At 54.9% G+C, this 20,539-nt stretch overlaps 7 protein-coding genes across 7 annotated transcripts; 6 read left to right on the top strand and 1 right to left on the bottom strand.

Annotated features, from left to right (window-relative positions):
- Positions 1–60: 60 nt before the first annotated feature.
- On the top strand, positions 61–1,580 carry BU26DRAFT_26881 (uncharacterized protein). Its single transcript, XM_033821352.1, has 3 exons — positions 61–170; positions 219–837; positions 1,121–1,580. The coding sequence occupies exons 1-3, from the start codon at positions 97–99 to the stop codon at positions 1,406–1,408; spliced, it is 981 nt and encodes a 326-aa protein (XP_033691651.1). The 5' UTR covers positions 61–96; the 3' UTR covers positions 1,409–1,580.
- Positions 1,581–3,315: 1,735 nt separating this feature from the next.
- On the top strand, positions 3,316–7,416 carry BU26DRAFT_26884 (DENN-domain-containing protein). The gene is made up of 6 exons (XM_033821353.1): positions 3,316–4,266; positions 4,371–6,112; positions 6,173–6,482; positions 6,531–6,788; positions 6,838–7,065; positions 7,120–7,416. Exons 1-6 carry the CDS (start codon positions 3,633–3,635, stop codon positions 7,275–7,277), a joined length of 3,330 nt encoding a protein of 1,109 aa, XP_033691652.1. The 5' UTR covers positions 3,316–3,632; the 3' UTR covers positions 7,278–7,416.
- A 617-nt stretch (positions 7,417–8,033) lies between these two features.
- BU26DRAFT_513450 (uncharacterized protein) lies at positions 8,034–9,111 on the top strand. The gene is made up of 2 exons (XM_033827626.1): positions 8,034–8,513; positions 8,667–9,111. Exons 1-2 carry the CDS (start codon positions 8,279–8,281, stop codon positions 8,900–8,902), a joined length of 471 nt encoding a protein of 156 aa, XP_033691653.1. The 5' UTR covers positions 8,034–8,278; the 3' UTR covers positions 8,903–9,111.
- A 173-nt stretch (positions 9,112–9,284) lies between these two features.
- On the bottom strand, positions 9,285–11,179 carry BU26DRAFT_445595 (glycosyltransferase family 4 protein; the record flags this gene model as incomplete). Its single annotated transcript, XM_033824592.1, has 3 exons — positions 9,285–9,616; positions 9,678–10,807; positions 10,866–11,179. The coding sequence occupies 3 exons, from the start codon at positions 11,177–11,179 to the stop codon at positions 9,420–9,422; spliced, it is 1,641 nt and encodes a 546-aa protein (XP_033691654.1). The 3' UTR covers positions 9,285–9,419.
- Positions 11,180–11,372: 193 nt separating this feature from the next.
- Positions 11,373–12,413, top strand: BU26DRAFT_513451 (uncharacterized protein). Its single transcript, XM_033827627.1, has one exon. It carries the CDS (start codon positions 11,377–11,379, stop codon positions 12,388–12,390), a length of 1,014 nt encoding a protein of 337 aa, XP_033691655.1. The 5' UTR covers positions 11,373–11,376; the 3' UTR covers positions 12,391–12,413.
- Positions 12,414–15,262: 2,849 nt separating this feature from the next.
- On the top strand, positions 15,263–16,087 carry BU26DRAFT_499291 (uncharacterized protein; the record flags this gene model as incomplete). The annotated part of the gene is made up of 1 exon (XM_033826395.1): positions 15,263–16,087. One exon carries the CDS (start codon positions 15,263–15,265, stop codon positions 16,085–16,087), a length of 825 nt encoding a protein of 274 aa, XP_033691656.1.
- A 2,832-nt stretch (positions 16,088–18,919) lies between these two features.
- On the top strand, positions 18,920–19,657 carry BU26DRAFT_404715 (uncharacterized protein; the record flags this gene model as incomplete). Its single annotated transcript, XM_033822842.1, has 1 exon — positions 18,920–19,657. A coding segment is annotated over one exon (738 nt), but the record flags the coding sequence as incomplete, so codon positions are not given.
- Positions 19,658–20,539: the final 882 nt, after the last annotated feature.

Genomic DNA, 20,539 nt, shown 5'->3' on the forward strand with positions numbered 1-20,539 from the left:
CGGACCCAGGTTGCGGAACTCGCAGGGCTGCGACCCCACTGTCCACGGGTTGGTGTCATCCGTGACCTTCTGACCTCGCGCAAGTGCTGGTCAGGTATGGCTCACCAGCGGAACCCTTCGACGGGAGACGCGCTTCGGACGCCGCATACCGTAAGCTTGAAGGTACTGCGGTAAGTTCTTGATCTCTTGCCCAATTCTTCTGCTAATGTAGCCCCCAGTCTCTCTCGACCGTCTCTCGCAACGCAGTATCCCCTCCCAAACTCGCAAGACCTGGGAATATCGCCCAATGCATCCCTTGCATATCCTTCGGGCAGAACCGACGAGAAGTCCATAGTCAGCCCCGTGCTCAACCTCCCCGAAGCTTTCGGCAGCGCCTATGTCGGCGAGACATTCTCCTGCACACTCTGCGCGAACAATGAGCTCGATCCTTCCGATAAGACACGCACAATCAGCGGGGTTAGGATACAGGGAGAAATGCAGACGCCCACCACGCCAACAGGCTCGCCCCTTGACCTTGCCGGGCCGGAGGGCGAAGATGAAGCCAACGGATCGCCGGGGCCAGGGCAATCGCTGCAGAAGATTTTGCGCTTCGAGCTTAAAGAGGAGGGCAACCATGTACTGGCTGTTACAGTCACGTACACAGAAACCACGCTCGCGGGAGAAGGCAAGGCAGCGAGCGGCAAAGTCAGGACATTCAGGAAGCTGTACCAATTCGTTGCGCAGCAGTTGCTAAGCGTGAGAACAAAGGCTGGGGAGCTCAGTGCGAAGGGAGGCACGTCTAGGTTTCTGCTGGAGGCGCAATTGGAGAACATGGGGGAGGGTGCCGTCTCTCTAGAGGTATGTTCGCCTTTTCCTATAAGTCACTCCTTTAGCACGCCTGTTTGCCGGTGGTATTCGTTTTCATCTACCTCAAACAATTCGGGCAGATATGCAGCGTACTGTGGCTTGCTTATATTACCGCTCTTTGTCTGTCCGCGGCGTTCCATCGCTTGCACGGAAAAACTCGATTCTGGGTCCAGCGGGAATGGAAGCCACCCCGATCTTCCACAAACATCTTTACCCTCCAGCCGCACCCCGAACTCATTCTAGAAGTATACAAGCAGCTAATGACCGAAAACAGGCCGTAAATGTTAATCCGAAACCACCTTTCAAATCGTCATCGCTAAACTGGGACATGCATTCTTCGCCTACGGAGCTACTCCATGCGCCGATATTGAACCCTCGCGATGTCATCCAGGTCGCTTTCTTACTCGAACAGCAGCGCGACGCTGAGGATGCTAATGACGAGCCCGGGAAGCTGCCTCCGGGGGACACTAGACGGATCTTGGGCCAATTAGCGATACAGTGGAGAAGCGCAATGGGCGATCGCGGCTCTCTAAGCACTGGTTGGCTGACAAGTCGTCGATGAGGCTGCCAACTTCGCAGAATCTCCGGCCGTTTATGCGTATGCACCCTCTCGGTGGAATTCTGCGCTAAGCCGCTCACGCATTCGTACCTGCATCGCCTACGCTGTGCTTCCCGTCAGTTCTGTCCTAGACGACATGCAGAGGACATGGCATTCTTCCAGAGTGTTGTGCGGACCAAAGGACCTGAAACGTCCCAACAGCTTGGGAGGGATCGTAATTGGAGATGAAGACGACACCACGCCGCTGCTGACAAGTCACCGGGCTCGCTGTAGGCTGATTGGAGTTGCAGGTGTTAAGGTTCGCGGAAGATAAATTGCGTCAATCAGCCAAATTAATCTGCAATTGATGCGGCAGCCGCTGCGCTGCAGTGAGCCGGAAGCTAGAAAGGTGGATCCTGGCTGTCAAGGACAAGGCAGTGGCCAGCGCTCCTCGTACCTGGATTGCGGTGTCCCTCGGACTTCAAACAACTTGAGCAGCATTGGAATCATCTTTGTTCAGAAACGCATCGAAGTGTCGTCCAAATGTCGGGACGAGGGACGCCCAGCGTCGACATGTGTACGCAACGCATTGGGGAACTTGCTAAACATTTCTGCTAGACAGGGGATCCCGGGCTGCTTGTTGAAACCGTCGCTGCGGTTTCGCCCCGCTTCCGCTATGAACGGGAGACTTCATCAGAACATGACCTGTGCCGCGTGTACGAACGGGTCGAGGGTCTTTGATTTCCGGGGCCGCGTGCTCTGAGATCGTCCGGAGAACATCACAATTCAAGTGAAACACGGGAATGGTTGGTGTTGTCGACGGGTCGTGGAGGATCTTCGGGACTTGCCGCTCGGCCAGCGCTCTGCTGTCTACGTCTTGTCTGTCGCACAGCTAGGGTCTGAATGCCGACGGTTTGCCGCTGATGTGCTCCTTACACGGTAGACACGTTCCTGTAGAGATTGGTGGACCCTGCAAGCCTCCTGGTCTTGATGGGGCTGATCTTGGTTGAAGTGGGAGCTCGCGCCGCTCGGTGTTGCAGTAGCTCTGGACTATCGTGCCGTCTCCAACATCCAAACACAGAAGTTAGTGTCGACAGCATAAAGACGCCGACGCACGGCATAGCCCGCACCGGTAGTGCAGGGGCAAGGCGCGTGCAAGGCAGTGATGTTGCGAATTCGGCCAGCAGCATTATCGCGACAACGGTGACAGATGACAGCTTGTGCGCAATGCTCTTGTTGAGGTGGTCGTGGTGGTACAATGGCCCCTATTTCTGCCCTGCGTCCGACTCCCAGGGCATTTACCCCGGCCGTAGACAGGCGCCTCAGAGGCCATCTATTTATATTGCATGCACACCACTATGGGGTGCAAGCTGGCCTGAGCAGCAGCAGCGAGCAGCGCGCGGTGTTGGAGGTGAGGCGGGCTGGAGCAGGGCCCCTGACCACCCGAGGCAGGCGCGGCAGGGGTGCCTTCTCTTTTGGGAAGCGGCCAGGGGTCCGGGGTCTGGCTTTTGGCAGCCGCGCGCCGAAAAGGGTCGTGGCGGATTCATGTGCGTGTGCGTGGGCCAGCAAGCCATGCTGGACGAGAGCAGTTCGGTGGTGAGCGTTCCGCAGTGAATCGCAGATAGCACGGCGCCCTGAATCGCGGGCGAACTATTAATCGCCGTGCCTTGCAGCCGTTGGCAGCAGAGCGAGCCACCTCCACACGGCGCTGTGCTGCGAGAGCCATTGAGCATTCGAGAACGGCGAGCCGTGGAGGGTGCGTCCACCTGCAGAGAGCGCTAGCACGCTAAACTGCCGTAGCCATCCAGACGCGATAAGGGCGGTTTTCCCAGCGCGCTATCGACGTGTCCCGGCTGCGAGGAGCGGTCCCAATTTTGTGGCCCTGGGCTTCTCCACCACCACCCACGGTTCCCTCACTCTCCTCCCACCACCCTCCCAATTGCTGCGCGTCCTCGACCTCCTCCCCGTCTCCCCTCTGTCACCCAGCGACAGCGGCTACACTCATTCGTTTACGCGCAGGCGGTGCCCGTGCAACGCCGATAAAGCTCGCATATTTTGGTCACCGTCGCACAGTCTCAAGCTACCCGTGCATATCGCCGTGCACACCGCACACAAACACCGTTGGACCTGGCGTCCAATCCCAATGACTTGATCGCGTCGCCCGACCTCGACGCCTCACACGACGTGCCTCGCACCTGACGCTCCTTACGCGGCGGCTTTTTGGATATCCTATGTCCCTGCATTTAACATGGCCCCAGTCTCCAGCGCAGACGCATCCTCCGTTCCTCTCGCCGACTATTTCTTCATATCTGGAATTGAGTCCTCGCAGGTCTACGACGAGCGCTCCCAACCAAGCGGCCTGAACGGCCTATCTTCCCCGCTCGCATCGCCGCCGCCCGTGGACGTCGACGAGACCATTGAAGAGGATCGAGCCCTAGAGACGGATTCCATTCGTCCAAAGTCTCAAGAAGGCCTGTCCAATGGCGAAGGCACCAAGCGGAGGTCCGCCCGATTGAGCTTCGAGCACCGCCAGTCAGTCGGAACCATCATTGGTTCGGATTCCAAGCAATCTGCCAGCAACCGAAGCAGCGCAACCATAAAAGGCATCCAGGTCGGCGCCTCTGGACTCAGCGAGGTAGACTTCGAAAACGCTCTCCGGAAGTTCGCCTCCGAGAGGGACACGTTTTTGGAAGAGATACAGTTTTCGGCCGGCATCGCGCAGCAGAACCGCCCTACCCCCACTAAGCCGCGGGCACGACCCCAGCGAGTCACGCAGCATGAAGATGGAGGCGGGAATCTTAGGTCTGGCGTGGGCAGCATCCGGCGGCGTTTGTCGACCATGCAGAGCAGTCTCAAGAGGCAGTCCTCGATGGCACGTCAAGGTAAGCGTGAGCGATCTGCGGGCCGCGTTAATTTCGATAGACTCTCTCCACGTTTCACATCGTATATTTCCTTTTTCGATCGAATATCACTAACATGGGTCCAGCTTCTGTTCGTACTTCAAAAAGAATGTCGGGCTACAACTCAGTTATTCCCGCCCCGCAGCCCTTCAATCCCGAACCGAATATGCATCCTTTACTCCGCCGTTACGAACCGGTGCTCCTGGATCGCTACCCCCCAAAGAACATGGTCGAAGAGCTGAAGCGGCGGAACCCCTTTCCCGATTATGTTCCCATGTTTGCTTTTCCCAACGATGTTAGGGTCGTTTCAGCCGACGACCGACCGAGCACCTTATGGCATGGCTTTGCTATGACTAACGCCGACAATTCAAAACTATACGGGATCTGCATGATTGTCTGGCTACCTTTGAATCCGACTGCGGCTGAGGGTCTCGAACGGCAGTGCGAAGAATGGCGGAGGCTCCATATGAACCCCGAAGAGCGAGAACTGGCTAGCAGCCTTGGCGAGCGCCTCGCGCTGGAGAGAGCAAAGCTATCGCGACTCTTAGCGAAGCTACCAACAGTTGCGTCCGAGTCCGAAGACCGCGAGAATCTAGAGGAGGAGATCAGCGCCGTCGAAGAGAAGATAAGCTTGATGACCGATTTGTTACGCCCCGTCAGGCACGGCGCGGCCTCCAAGATTGAAGGACTTACGGATGGAGAGACCGGCCTTTGGATCCCTCGCGCGTACGGGGTGATGGGCAGAGACGCAAATTTGACACCGTTCTGGAAGGAATGGCTCAAGGCCGTCGTTGTCCCCATGACCAACAGTGCAGTACTGCGCGTACCTCCCAGCTCCCCGCGAATCGGTATGTGGCAGCCCCTCGAGCGATACGTCGTCAACCTCTGCGCAGAGGCACTGAGTCCCATCACGTCCATTACGCAAGTAGAGATTGCAGTGCGTGAGCTACGGCTGTACGCACGGAAAGATGCAGTAAACGAGCTGCCCGGCTCGCGTAACATCGACATATATCCCTTGTTCCGGTGCCTCTCGATCCCGAATATCGTCACGCTTTTCGAGTACGTCCTGGCGGAGTCAAAGATCATCCTCCTTTCTTCGCATACGGCCATGCTTCATTTGGCAAGTATGGCTATAGTCAACCTCCTGTACCCCTTCAAGTGGGCCGGTGTGTTCATTCCCGTCCTGCCTGCGCGTTTGATCCAGACCATCGAAGCGCCATGCCCGTACATCGTTGGTATAGAGCGCCAGTATGAGCCGACTGAATACCCCGAGGATGAATACGTCCTGGTCGATTTGGATAACGACGCTATCGGCAGCAATGGTGGCGCGCCTCCTCTGCTCCCTCGCCAACAGCGACGAAAACTCACATCCTTACTACAGCACTCCGCGCCACATCATATTCGACATGGAGTGCCTACAGGTCCTCCGGCATATGCCATGGAATCATTCCCTTTTGACTCATTTGTCTCTGAAAATCCTGGGGTATTTACGCATCGGGCACACCCTTCGACTATACAAACTTATGTTGGGCTCAATTCGACATCATTTGGAACTGTTGGGGGGCCACATACCTCGCGTCCTCTGATCTTCAATGCATTCTTACAATCGAGTGCTCAGAGCCGCGGGAACGACAGACCGTCGACGGCGTCCACAATGAAGACCAACTCGAACTCTCCTCCGTCTCCACGGATATCTCCAGTCTCAGCAGCTTTCCCACCCCTACCCAGTACACCGATATCACGCAGCGACTCCGGCTATGCCTTGCAAGCTAACCTGCGCGAGAAGCGGTCCGCGCATTTCGAGACTTCGTCTCGGCGAAGCTCATCGGTAAGTGCCAAACCCAACGAATTCTGTTTATATCGAGCGACTATTGACAAGGTTCCTCAGTTTGGTTTCGATCGCGTACCGCCGATGATGAGAAGACCCAGCCAGCCTTTCTTGGGCCATGCCCCCAGTGCCTCAACGTCATCCCTGAGTCATGAACTCCGCGCCCCCTCATCGTACGCGCCATCGGTATACGCCCAATCCACGCTAGCTGCGTCGACGATTATGCCTGGTATGGCGATGCAGCCGGTTCGGAATACCGAGACGGTACGCTGGCAAGAAGGTCACTGCATGCAATGGAAGCCGTACGAGGAGAAGGCAACTTGCTCGGTCTGCGAAGAAAGGGCAGATGAAGGACTATACCGCTGTACCGGTAAGTTTGTCCTCTTACTACCGGGATTCCCCGTCTAACAAGGTACAGGCTGCAGTACGTACGCCCACGGTAGATGTGTCGGCACCATCTGCATCGTTTGCCCCACTGCCTTCCGACCGGATCAAGTCCGTGCCTCCTTCGTAAGATGCTTCGCCAGCCTGCTGTATACATACCGGCGATACATGGTTCCTCCAACCGGTGACCAAAAGAGGGCTGGAATGATCTACCAGTTCAAGATGGATGATTTCATGAAGAGCATGCCGCATGAGAATGCACAGTACATGTCTGTGTTGCAGCAAACTCAAGGTCTGTTCCGCCCTCACTGTTTGGTTTTACGGTGCTTACACTTGGCTAGCATTCAATGAGTTCATTCATGAGCGAGAGACCACTCGGCCCGATGATCCAGCAATTAAGTTGTTTGACGAAGTTATCCTAGCGAAACGAAACCGCGGAAAATCGTCGTTCTTCCACAAATCGAGAGTCGATTTCCTGTCGGACACAACGGACCACCTCTGGCGCACTGCGTCAGCGACTCCACCAAACTCGCGATTCCCGGGAGACTATCGTGCGATCATCAGTCGAAGTAGGTTTCCCTGAGCACTTTTGCAATGCCCTGTTCGTACTAAGCAATGTGCAGTTCCGGCCAAACTGGATCCAACGTTGATGAAAGAGCCACGCGTCATTCAAGGCGTCCCTCGCATTCCGATGGCGAAAGCCCGCCGCAAGCCCATCCCTTCCATGCTCGGGCCCAACGGGACCGTTCACCCAAAACACCCTGTAACGCCACCTTCATGAATCCCCGCAAAACACCGCACGACGAACACATCATCATAGTAGTCACGCCTTCCATCTTGCTCCTTGGCTTTCCCTTAGTCTTTCATGTAGTATATAACCAGCGACGGAGCCCTCGGAGTATGATGGGTTGGAACTAAGGTTGATTTCTGGCCAAATCAATCATCTGCATCTACGGTTTCGGTGGCTGGCTTGGGTCAAAATGGTTTTTGATCCTTCTTGTTCTGCGTTTTGGATATTCCCACACCCCACACAGCATGCGCATACTGGGATGAGATCAGATGAATGGCTGGGGAAGGGTTTTCATTTTCTTTTCACTCGTTACTTGGACTTGGGAGCATATCATTGCTCCAATTCATTGTACCATATCCCCCACGTTGGTTGGTCTGGATAACGTGGATGCAAAAGCTCGCTGGGATCTACGAGGGTCCTTGAGCAGACGCAATCTGTCTTTGCATCGAGAGAAAAGTTCTGGGTGCAAGGAAAGCTACTTGTGGATACCTAATACTATTATCCCCTACCAACAAAGCCCTTATTCTCTCCCTTTGCTTCACATGTCGGACTTGGTTCCACAGACCTGGAATCTGATTCGCTCCAGGCGTCAATCACGTGTCCGTTTCAAACGAAATCCGTTCCTGACTAGTTCCGCTAGCGTGTTTTATGGGGCGCGCCCGAAATAGTAGGTCCGACGGCATGGGCCACGCCCCCTAACTCGCTTCTCGCTGAGCAGGCCTCACCTCTCTTTCACTCCACCTCCAGCACCTCGACAATAGCTGTCTTCTTTCTACCGTCACTCATTCATTCATTTGCTATTCTATTGTCGCTCTTTAGGCACCACTAGCTACGACTGCTTTATACTAATTCCCACGCTCCCTCCCTGTCCTCCCACGCAAACCTGACGAAGCAAACACTTTCCTCCATTCGAAACACCGCGTTTCTAAACAGCCCAATCCATTTATCCATTTATCCATTCGACTTTGATCCAACAAAAGCCAGCAGACAACATGTTCTCCAAGACCCTCTTCGTCATCGCCTTCGCCGCCATCGCGCAGATGGTTCTCGCGGCTCCGCCGGCCTGCCTCCTCGGCGCCGTCAACACGTACGAAGACCCCGCCGACATCGCCAGCGTGTGCAAGGCCAGGGACGCAGCCACCAAGATTCAAAAGTACTGTGGTGATAGCACCAGCGATGCGCTGAGCGCGTTTGCGGATATCTGCGGTGAGGCCGGTGTGGAAGTTTGTGAGTTTGCCCTGTGAAATCGTTCCTTACAACCGGTCCTTCTGCTCCACGACCCCGTTCCACTCTCTTTTCGAATCGAGAGATGGGTTGTTAGGAGCGTGGAGGGCGGTTGAACTGTTATTACGAGGATAATGTTCTGACTATTATGCACAGCAACCAAGGTTCCTGCCTCCGCAACTGCGACCGCGACTGGCTCCGCCGGCACTATCTCGCCCTCCGCCGGAAGCAATGGTACCACGCTCGCCACAACCATCGCTACTGCTACCGGCGGCTCCGTCCCCACTGCCACGGGCTCTGGCGCGCCCGAGTCCACCGGTGCCGCTGCCCACTATGAGATCAGCGCTGCGGCGATGCTGGCTGGTCTGGGTGTCATGGCTGGTCTTTTGTAGACGAGCTGTTCCCTGCTCTGTCGGGGAGCAAACTGTGGAGGAGAGACGAGTCTGAAGTGGGGATGTTTAGCGAGAAAGTAGAGATGGATGTACAAAATGGGGCTTCCGGGCTGAGGGAAGGTATTCCATTTGGAGACCATGCTGTCGATAGTTGCCGGTTTCTGGGATATAATCTTTCTCCTTGAGTTGGGTTGTACATAGGGCAAAGGGTACCCGTGATCAAGCAAGTAGGTCGACATCTAGACAATGCACCTAACTCTTTCTCCTAAACATAGATCCTTCTGTATAAGGTCTCACCCGTGAAAACGACACGCTGCATACTATGAAATTGATCGTCACCACAAAGGAATGCCTCGTGGATCACGACATTGCAGAAAAAATGCTCCATTCAAGTTTTAAGCGAACGTGAACTCATATAGGATGCATTTAACGCTAACCACTACGTTCTCCAACTCCGCCCAATGCACGCTTTCCCATACCTCAAACAGCGCCCTAGAAACGCCCGATGCAAAAGCAATCACCTGGCAGACCTCGAAACCTGCAGCCTCACTAACTGATCCATGTTCTGTATCCACTTCTCTGCAAACCCTCGATCGGTGAACCGTAATGCTGATTTTCGCGCCCTATGCCGCATCGCTAGCGTCTCCTCCGGTGATAGTGAAAGCGCCTTGCTGAAGCCTTTTACATACTCCTCTTCCGTCGAGGCATGAAACCCTAAACCATGTTAAACATCTCTATCCACAGAATCATCGAAGTATAGCGTCCATGAGCTTACCAGTTGGTTCCCCATCCACCTCTACCACAATGTCCAGCTTCGGCCCCCCAGAGTCGTTGACCACGCTAATCAAGCCCGCAGCCTGATACTCGACAACGCCGATCCCGAAATGCTCGTTCCACATGCCGTTCACGCCCACGCTCGCTTTGCGCATCCAGTCCAGCATCTGAGGCCATGAGGCGTCGCAGACGAATTCTACGCTTTCTTTGATGTTGAGTTCGTGCGCGAGGAGACGTAGGTTGTACACGCGCGTTGCGTCGTCAGAGTCTCGCACTGAGCCTATGAGAACGAGTTTTGGTTTTTGGGATGGGAAGGCCGGGTGGTTGGGATTGGTGGAAAGGTAGGAAGCGAAGGCACGAAGGATGAGTTGATGATTCTTCTCCGGTCGAAACTGCGCTATGTAGAGCAGGTAGGGACCACGGTTCTTTTCGCTGGCTTCGGAGAGCTCGATTGCTTCTTCTAGCTCTTCGACTGCGACGGGTGGGAAGACGACGTCGATGTCGTGGTCTGTGGTCTTGTTGCGCCGGTTGCGGTAGGGGCCCCAAAGGGACTTGATGTGTGCTTGTGTCCAAGAGGAGTTCGTCATTACGACGTCGATTGTGCTGCCTACTTTGCTGTAGAGCCAGGCGAAAAGGTGCCAATATTGCTTTTTCACGGCGCCCCGCGTGCCTTCCCCTGCGCCGGCGTTTATACCCTGGCCGCCGGCTGCGAGGGAGTCGAGCATGTCGGTCGAGATGGTAGGGTAGTGGACATACGCTGCGGTCGGGACGGAAGGGAAAAGAAGCGAGCAGAGGGCGACGGCAAAGGCGTAGCCCATGGTGTCGATGAAGATGTCAGGGACGAGGAGCGTGAAGGCGTCGTATGCGAGGTATATGGAGCCTAGAGACTGGCCTAGCAATGTGAAGCGCGGCCATGTGCTGCTGAGCACGTACTGGCGCGTCGTGAGGTAGAGGAAGTGGACGGTCGGTGGGTGGAGGTGGATGTTGAAGCGGTCTTTTACGCGCTTAAGAATTGCGGACTTATCGACGTCGTGGTCGCCTGTGTACACTACGCATACGGCTTCTGGCCAGCGCTTTTGGGTTGCGCGAATGGCGGCCCAGAGGACCCGTTCGCCGCCGCCTCCTGCATTGCTATTATGATCACACGTCAGCGAACCGGATCATCCCTCATGGGAGGTGCAATTCCTACCAGAACGGGTGGAAGAATGCCACAATGCCACTCCAATCCTTGTCCGCCTTCCCTCCATTCACCGCACTCCCCACCATAGAGGCCTCAACCTCTTCCCAATCCTCATCCTCCTTCTCCTTCTCTTTCTTCCGCTCGGCCTCAAATGCCTGCTGCTCGGCCGCAACTCTGGCCAGCAGCAGTTCCCGCCTGGTACGCGACGATCGGCGCAGATAGTACCCTAGTAGCTCACCCGCGAACGGCAGGGTCTTGGGAAGGAAGACAAATGAAACGACAAGCGAAAGGAACAAGGTGAGGAAGAGAGTAAAGAAACTCATGATGAGCAACGCCGCAGCCGGGGGTATCACATAAGGAGAAGCAGAGAGTAGACGTAAGGGTTGTGGAAGGGACAGCTGGAGGCGGGATGGTGCCTTGCGCGGCCCGACGGCGTGGAACCGGTGGTCCAAGCTCCCGGCGGAAGACCGCTGCGTGATATTGGGAGCAGCTGCACGCCACCCCAAAATGCCATCACAGCATGCTTTCCGCACGGCTGCTGCGGCAGCCAGCCCGCCAATTGCTGTCTAGAAACACCATTACACCATCGACAAGCTTCATCTACCCCCGCGCCCGCGCCTTCCACGCCACCGCCCCCCGCAACGATGCCGTCCTCGGCGCGCTCCTCTACCTCCCGCACGAAATGACGTCTCTCCTCCACTCTCAGCTCCCCTGGTACGCCACCATCCCGCTGATGGCCTTCATAACGCGCGGTCTCCTCGTCACAACCGCCGGCTCCTGGGCACGCGCCTTGACCGCACGCTACATCGGCCTGCACCCCCTCCGCCAAGCTATTGGACACCAAAAGCGCGACCAGTTGATGCAGAATAAAAGCCAGTTCAAGAACCCCATCGAAGCGAAGCGCCGTATTTCGAAAGAAGTCAAGGCCGCGACGGGCGAGCTGGATAAGAGATGGAATTGCACGCTTCGGGGACAGGTGCATTGGACGTTCGCGCAGATACCCATTTTCTTAACTATGGCGGAGATTATAAGACAGATGTGTAATGCGAGGGATGGGCTATTGGGCATGGGATTGAGTGCGGTGGGACTAAAAGATGTGCCGGAGGCAGCAGCTGCGATGGAGGCAGTGGGACCGACGAATCCTTGGTTTGAGCCGAGTCTTGCGAATGAGGGCATGCTATGGTTTCCGGATCTTCTGGCCGCCGACCCTACGGGGGTGCTGCCATTCGTCGTGTCCGGCCTCATGTTCAGCAATGTGTACTTCACGAAGAATACGGGGTCGGCCCATCCGGACCAGATGTCCACGGTCTCGAAGTCTATCCGGAGGACGTTGCTGGGCGTTTCGCTCTTGATCGGTCCCCTGTGCCAGGGTTTGCCTGCCGCGCTGTTGTTGTACTGGGCATCTAGTACAACCTCGGTCATACTGTGGAATTTCTGGTTGGATTGGAAGTATCCTGCACCTAGGGGATTCACGGAGTGCAAGCGACCGCTTCAGATGGTGCCTTCGCCTAAGCCTAAGGCACGCCGTATATAGACCCTAATCAAGCTCAAGCGTATATTTTGTGTTAACATTTCTTTTCTGTGCCGTGCCTTATTCTCGTGAGGTCTCTCGGTCTACTCCTACGTGCTATGTGCGCATTGAACAATCCAAACTAAGATTAATCATCCGTAGCTGTTTGGAGCCGCCATTTGGTCTCCGCTCAGAAAACTGAGGTGCGCCCCTTACCTACCTTATTTCCTCTCCCCCATTATGGAATTCGGAATCACTGAGAGTCTAGAATCGGTGGGCCGCCGATAAGTCCCTGCATTGGTCTAGTTTTCTCACTCGGACTAGCTCATCGGGACAGTCTCGCTGCCGTAGACAGGTATGAAAGGGGGCCGAAGATGAATCAGTATGTGACACCAAGTATGTGACGCTACAGGAGGATGGCCGGGGCGATCTTTGATCGGGTGGGTGCAGTACACCTAGGAATCACATTACCAGTACAGATCAGTATGGCCGAAAGCTAGTTGAGGGCCTTCTTCTGAGTGCCCTTTGTTCTTCCTCTCGTGCTCTTCTTCCAACGGAGAATCCTCTTAGAGTCGTTCGAAGGACTCGCATGCGGCTAATCCAAGTCTAGGCTGCATGCATACATTTGCCCTTCCGCCTGTCTTCAATTATCAGTCGGACTTACCTCGCTCGGTAAAGGCGAAAGAATGCCTGACAATACGTCCCTTCTAGGAGACTCTGCGCCGGATTTTATAATCTAGCATCTTTTCGCTATATCCCATTTCCTACAGATGCTGCTCGCGTGCTTCCCTGTAGGACGGGTCAGCCAGAATCCAAATGCGTAAGTGTGCGATTTCCGCGATGAGCACACCCCTTTTACTCGCTTCGTCGGGATTGAACTCGCAAGAAAGCAAGAAAGCTGGAGGGCTGTTGTGTATGCGTGCGCGGGTACCGTATCTGATTTCGCACCAAGAACACGGCGGGAAGGCAGCTTCTGTGCTGCTGCTTCCGTGCTGCTGCTTCCGTGCTGCTGCTTCCCCAACGCTGAGCTGAGCTGAGCTGGCGTCCTGAATCATACTTGCAGTATTAGACCACACACACTATATTGGCTCTCGATAGTTGCTCTTCTCTTGATATCATGCCTCAGAACCGGGGATGTATGCCACCGTACTAGGGCTCCTTCGATACAGCGTGCATCGGAGAAGAGGGCATGAAGGGATTAACAGCCAGCCCGCCCGTCTCGACTCCCGACCTCTCAGCCTCAATACGCCGCCCATGTATCTCCGAAATAGTTCTCGCCGCAAAAAAAACCCTGATTAACAATGAGTGTGGCTTCTAGGATTCTCGTTCGTAATGCGTTTGCTGGCAGCCCGGTTCGTTTTCAAGGATGCCGGACTTTTCTGAGCTGCCCTTGCCCTCAATTGCGCTCTCTCCTCTCAAGAGACGCATCGAATACTCTCTAGTAGACCTTGAGCACCAGCAACTCATCAGGCGCCCTTCGTCGCACTCTAATCCCCGATATTCACGCCATAAAGGTCTTCTCTCCCAGAAAGCTGCCCAAACCCCCAGACTTTGATCTTGCTGCCGCCAAGCCTCAAAAATTCTTTTTCCAGCTCTGGCTCTCCCAAATTCCAACTGTACCTCAAACTCAAAGCCGCTGACTATCGGAGTGGCCGTGCCCACCGTCGCTCGGCTCGACGCACCCTTTTGGATAATGGTGATCTTTACCGGGCCTTCCATGCTCTTCTAGCCCCATCTCCTTCATGGCGCACCGAACCGCACCTTGACTTGCAAAAAAAACCGACCTGTTGGGATACATGCTACCATCGGTCGCTATTCAAAATAGTCCATATGTGCAGGCCGGCTCTCTCCGAAACTCTGGCCCAAGCTGCCGCGGGTTGCTATTCAAAATGGCCCATGCATACAGGCAGGTTCACTCTAGATCTCTAGCCCAAGCTGCCGCAGTTCGAGTGAGGTAGTTTGTACGGAAGGCCGATCCACGGGCAATAGCGAGTTGGGGCGCTTGCTGAGAACGAGAGTTTCGAGTGGCGATCTCGGGATCGTCGTTTGGAAGGGTATCAAGATCGGAGAAGAATCGCACCTGCTCAATGTTAGCGTTCATATCAAGCAATGAAGGAGATTCAGATACCGTAGAGGAAATGCAATGGAATGCGCTTCATGAAAACATATCAATCGACGAGATGCCACCTCCTCTGCTTGAACTCTTCCTAGCGCTGCGCTGATGTTCTGAAGATGCGAAGGGCGGCTCGGTTGCATTTTGTACTGAAGGGGTGCTTACTCAGCAACGAAAGGAGACAAGTTCTGAGGAAGGTTTCGCCCAACACAAAAATTATTATCCAGAACCAGAATTAGATGCCAAAAATTCATCCATATTGCCAGAAGCACACCAGAGATGAAGATAATAGTTCATGAGCGAGCAGACTGGGCAACCAATAATATCAGCTGGTGTCCTGTAGAAAGGGAAGAACTTGACCATGATCGTTGCTCGTCCAGAATCAATTCTCCTTCAGCGGATAAGGCATTGCCGTTTTCGGATCATGAGCGTCCCTTGGGTGTCCCTTCCCACTACATTCTGGTCATGACCACCGTTTCTCAAAGCCTTTCAGCCCGAGAGAATGCCATGGAACACTGTGACCACTTTTTGGAGCCATTTTTCGTCCGATACCGCCGCTCAACACTTGGGAGTCGCTTCAAAAATGATCTTAGTAGCGCCTTCCACAGTCTGGCGGCTCCTGCATAAATGCGGCCCTCTCCCGCCTCTCTATACTTTTCATCCCACATCCGCTTCCATCTCTCATCGACAGCTCTCTTCTTGCCTAACGGCCTCTTTACTCGACAATCATTACTACTTCTTATCCTCTCTTTACTCCCATCTCTTCTTGACCACCATCATACGATGGCTCATCCCTTCTCTTCTGGCCCTATGGGCTCATTCGTTCTTGCCCCCCCTCCCCGCGGCAGCCGGACTAGCCCCCCGGTGGAGCCCATTCCTGCCTGGAGCCGAGATGCTGCCCCTCCAGCAGTCACCAGAGCCCAGCCCCCACTCCCGTCCCCTGGGCACTCTCCGTCCTCCTCCCTCTCCTCCTCCCCCTCCTCCTCTCCCTCCTTCTCTCCGTCCTCCTCCCCGTCCTCCTCCCCGTCCTCCTCGCCGGCGTCCTCCACCTCCTCGTTGCCGGGCTGGCAGAAAGCCAATACCTGGAGACGTTCTTCTCCACTGCCGGCCAGCCGCCCAGGACTTCCCGCCTTTTGCGACGTGAAGCCAGGGCAGGTGTTCCACCTGCCGATGGAGTTTCGGGTCCCAACGAACTCCAGGCTTCACGCGAGGGTGGCCCAACTGGTCAACCAGGCCATCTTCGACCACCCCGTTGTGGTCACCAGCAAGGGCGCGGGCGAGACCGTCAAGTTCCGCGTCCTAACTTCTTTCACGGACAAGACCGGAGGGGGTGGGATCCTCGCCACCAGCAAGTCGCCGAAGTCGCGGGAGAAGTTTCTCCTCGCCCAGAACCTCTGTAACTGGGTCGCGACACATGACGGCACCCGCCTCTTGACGGTGTCGTCCGGCTCTGAGGTCTTCAAGAAGCCGACTTATGTCAACATCCAGTGGGACCAGGAGTTCGAGATCGAGTACCAACACCTCGCCGCCTGGTCGACGACCAATGGTCAGCCAATCACTTTCGACCAGGCGTCCACCGAGGCGATTCTCAACTGCTGGTCCTACTGAGCGGCTTCTGTCGACGCCAGTGCACCGTTGGCTTTTCAGCCTGAAGCACTTGGCACCCTCTACCCTCCGCCCTCTCCGTCGACAATCCCAGGCACCGTTGGCTGTTCAGCCTGAAGCACTCTGGGCCAAGTCTCCGACCGGCAAGACCAGGCACCGTTGGCTTTCGAGCCTGAAGCACTCTGGTATCTTTGCTCTTGACAACACCCGGCACCGCTGGCTTCGGCCTGAAGCACACGGGTTCCTTCTCTATCGACGACCCAGGCACCGCTGGCTCTCTAGCCTGAAGCACTGGGCGTCTCCAACCATCAACAAGGCTAGGCACCGTTGGCTTTCAAGCCTGAAGCACTCTAGCATACCTCTTTTGACAATACCCGGCACCGCTGGCTACGGCCTGAAGCACACGGGTTCAAGATTTTCAGACAACCCCAGGCACCGCTGGCTTTCTAGCCTGAAGCACTGGGCGTCTTTACCTTTCTACAAGGCTAGGCACCGTTGGCTTTCGAGCCTGAAGCACTCTAGCATTATTGTCTTGATAATCGAGCGGCTGAGTCTGGAGCCTGCTGGCAGAGGGCTTCCATGGCGACGCGCACCTCGATCACGATTTCGTCAGTCTGAGACTAGGGGCCTGCTGGCAGAGGGCTACCAGTCATCGACGCGACTCTTTATCATTGGTGGTATGATGGCGATGGCTTTTGTGCGGTCTTTGGGTTGGCGTTTGGTTCTGGGTCTGACTTTGGTATGCGGTTTGTCTCGTTCGCTGGTTTTATGGTCTGATATGGTTCTGGTATCGCTTCGCTGCTTGGAATGCTCGGTATTTCGCGATGGTAATGGACTTGTTTTAGACTTCCTACTCTTCTTTTCTTGATCTCCGAAGTGAATGCTAACGTGAGATGCACCTATACCTTATTGCAAAAGGACCTATCCGGCGCCATCTTATGAAGAGTGCGTGATATGTGCAGGGAAAGTCGAGCTATGATCGAGCTTTTTCCAGCATATCAAACACGCCACGAAGATATTTGCGAATACGACAAAACCTTATAGTGGATGGGGGAAGGCGACCACCTACAGTTGACGCGGACGCTATGCGACAAACATTCAGGTACCTCAATGTCCAAGAGGGGATTGAGGGGACTTTGCGTACAGTCTCTATTGCAATTCGATTAACCTTTCGAAAATGAGTCGAATAAAGCCCCTTACCGATGTCGATGGCCCATCCGTTCACAACTCTGCGCTCGAATCAGTGCAACTTTCTTGAAACTGCAGGGCCTGCCTGTCATTCCAGGTTCATGAGAATTTTGTTCGCATTAGTGGTGTTGAGAGGTCGTGGGTGGGGCAGTTGGAGACGAAGCACCGCCAAGCCCCGATTTGACCTCAACCGTCGACCTCGTTCTGACCTCGAACACCACTCAGGACACATCCTCATTACATCGGGGTTCTTAGTCAGGGGGGATGATTGCAACTTGCGCTGGGATGGGAAGGCCGAGAATAACGGGCAGATACACAAGAGGGTGGGAATTGGCTCGAGGAGACGATTGCAGCCGGGCCTTTGGGCAGATGGAAGCAATGCACACGGGCATTTCTAGAGACACATACGGGCTAATCGACGCGGGTCGTGGAGTCTAAGGAATCTGTTAAGAGCGGTATCGCAGCGGACCCCGGTGTGGTGCTCGCGATGCCCGCGCTGTACAGCATGAAGAGACTGCTCACATTGGATGCTGGAAATGTGTTACACCGAAGTAAGCCACGAGACTCGTGCTCAACCAGAGTTCTCTAGGCTTTGGCACATTTGTCGAAGGCTGATATTGCGTTCGATCTCCGTGGCCGACTCTGTGCGAGTTCGCGCGGAGAGTGAATTGCGGAGTCACGAGACTGACCAACATGGCTAGCAGCAGCCGTCTTCACCTCATAGAGCGCCGATGCTTATACTACTACTGGATCTCCTATCGTCTAATGCAGCCCCTTATAGTCGCAATCATCCAAAGAGTTTGATATTCTCCTCTTCCCTCGGCCCGTGCCGCAAACCAAGGCCACAATAACCTTTCACCAGACATGATGCCAAGAGTTATATCTCGCAGCGTTGCACCGGCAACTAGGGCGCGTGACGCCATTCGGAATATCTGCCGCGCTCGAGCTCTCGCCACACCTACACGCCCTTTTCGTCGTCGTCGCGCTTCCGCATATCGTTTCGGCACTGGTCGTTTTCTTTCGCCGCAGTTTTCCGTTTCTGCCAACTTCCATCGATTAGCAATACGCGAACTGTCTAGAATCGTCGCTGTAGATGTGCAAGACATCTCTATTTGCGTCACCGGAGGGTAGAGTGAGTCTACTGCGCAGAGATGATGTCAAGTACAGCTCCAAACGTTCGCACTAGGGTCACTGATGGGCACTCAGAGTCCACATATCCACACTGTCAAAGACTTGTACAAGTAAGTATTGCCGAAGAGAGATCATCACCATCATCTAAACATAGAGACAATGTCGAGCACGCCACCGCCGAACGACTTGCCAGTCGAGTCCACGGAACAAGCAGCTCATTCAGACGCCCAAATACCTTCACGCCTATCGGACATGTCATTCTCAGAATCTTCAGATGAGGTCCCTGCAAGACCTGCGTATGTCCAAGAGCCGTTAAGGCACACTGGGCCTACTTCGAGCTTGGAAACGTCGGCCACATCGCATCGGCAGCCGCTTGCACCTTTGTGCCAGAACATCTCACATCCGCGCCCTCGCCCGCGTCCTCTCCCGCTCAAAAATCTCCCCTTAAACCCAGAGGTGGAAGAGTATGTTAGCCTCCCGAAGACTCTAGCGTCTCCGCCCCGAGATGTCCCGTCACCGCGCCGGCCAATAATCCAGCCTCCACTTCCTGGCAAGGTATACTACATGCCCGATGGCCGACATGTCCCTCCTTCCTCCGTTATTCATGGGCAGAAGAGACAAGACGGATTCTTCAAGCATCCCATCCTATCCATGGGCATGAGCCATAGAGGAAAATACGTTCACTTCTATGCCATGACACGCATCCCTCCCGTAGCAATATGGGACCTCGGCATGTGCCTGCGACTAGGCAATACGATGGCGGATGAGGGTGACCTAGTGCTAAAGCTTGCGAAGGGCTCGCGGCATATGCAACACCAGACCTGGGTTAACCTCGAGCAACGCTTCTACATCGAGTGGCAGCACCTCGACCACTGGGCGTGCGACGTTTGCATCGATCCAGAAGAATTCATCAAGCTGAACAAGAAGGTAGCGGAGCTGGAAGCGCAGCAGAACCGGTTCATCTACAAGCCATTGAGGCGCGACTTGAGTCACGTCGAACTAGGAAGCGTCGTAATGCTCCCAAATCCCTCAACTTCACAGACTCTAGGCGCGCCCGCTCTCGTCCTCCAAAACCACTATCCTCACTTTCGGTTCCTCCGCATCAAAGCCATCCTCGACAACAGCCTCCAAGAAGGTAGCTCGAACAGGAAAGCACATAACCGGAGCCACTGTTTGGAGATCTCCCGATACCCCAAGGCCGGTCACCACGGCGCGCCTGTTTTGCTTTTGGAACTTGACTCTCCCGACATGCGAGTGCCTTCATATGTGGAGGTCTGTCGGACACCCAAATGGGGGAGGTTGGATAACTGCAAGACGTGGTGTTGGCCCCCTGTCAAGATCTGGCGCCATTCCATGAAACAGCTTTGGGAGTATATGGATATGCTCACCGAATCAGAAGATCTAGTCCCGGTCGAGCCCACTGTCGAGTATAACAGTCACGTACCGCCTCACCCCGATTTCTATCAATACGGCTACTACCCGCAGCCATCTCCAGGCTTTACTCCATACGCTCACCCTGGCCTTTGGTATCCCCAAGGTCAAGAAAACGAGCAGCAACGCCCTATTCATGGATTTCACCCACATCCTGGTTTCGGATATGGCCCGTACGTTCAGGCGAATACTGTGGCCAACCAATATGCCCACGTTTCCGCTCACACTCCGGTCTATTCTGACCGAACGCACGGATTAATGACACCAGCCATCGGGCGAACAGCCTACGCTACGAGCCCACGAGCCTGCCCCGCGACCGATTGCTATACCGGCAACCCCCGCTCAAGCTCTCAGAATGAACGACACGTGCTCGCGGTTCACTTTCAGAGCTGAGCACAACCAATCGGATATACTATTTGGCCCTCGCGGTCATCGATCATGATGACTATTACTGTATGGAATGGACTACTACTTTCGACAATGATTGTGGATTGGCTGTACGGACTGGAGGTGGTTTGCATGGGTGTGGAATCTCTGACGTTACAGATCTCTCGACCGTCAAATCATGGATACATGTCGGTCTTGGCTGACAAACTGCTGTCTCGCTCACGCCCTTTCGTTGCTAGAACAACTGTTTCGATACTTTTCGATGCTTTATTTTGCTACACACGCGGTCTGCCAAACTTCCACAACTGTCTGGGAGGA

This window comes from Trematosphaeria pertusa (genome assembly GCF_010094035.1).
Source record: "Trematosphaeria pertusa strain CBS 122368 unplaced genomic scaffold BU26scaffold_1, whole genome shotgun sequence".
NCBI lineage: Eukaryota > Fungi > Ascomycota > Dothideomycetes > Pleosporales > Trematosphaeriaceae > Trematosphaeria > Trematosphaeria pertusa.

Coding starts and splice junctions, on each gene's coding strand:
- BU26DRAFT_26884 (XM_033821353.1), top strand. CDS start 3,633: ATGGCCCCAGTCTCCAGCGCAGACGCATCCTCCGTTCCTCTCGCCGAC. Junction 6,789..6,837: donor TGTGTTGCAGCAAACTCAAG/GTCTGTTCCGCC, acceptor ACACTTGGCTAG/CATTCAATGAGTTCATTCAT. Junction 7,066..7,119: donor TCGTGCGATCATCAGTCGAA/GTAGGTTTCCCT, acceptor AGCAATGTGCAG/TTCCGGCCAAACTGGATCCA.
- BU26DRAFT_513451 (XM_033827627.1), top strand. CDS start 11,377: ATGCTTTCCGCACGGCTGCTGCGGCAGCCAGCCCGCCAATTGCTGTCT.
- BU26DRAFT_513450 (XM_033827626.1), top strand. CDS start 8,279: ATGTTCTCCAAGACCCTCTTCGTCATCGCCTTCGCCGCCATCGCGCAG. Junction 8,514..8,666: donor TGAGGCCGGTGTGGAAGTTT/GTGAGTTTGCCC, acceptor TATTATGCACAG/CAACCAAGGTTCCTGCCTCC.
- BU26DRAFT_26881 (XM_033821352.1), top strand. CDS start 97: ATGGCTCACCAGCGGAACCCTTCGACGGGAGACGCGCTTCGGACGCCG. Junction 171..218: donor GTAAGCTTGAAGGTACTGCG/GTAAGTTCTTGA, acceptor TGTAGCCCCCAG/TCTCTCTCGACCGTCTCTCG. Junction 838..1,120: donor AGGGTGCCGTCTCTCTAGAG/GTATGTTCGCCT, acceptor GACCGAAAACAG/GCCGTAAATGTTAATCCGAA.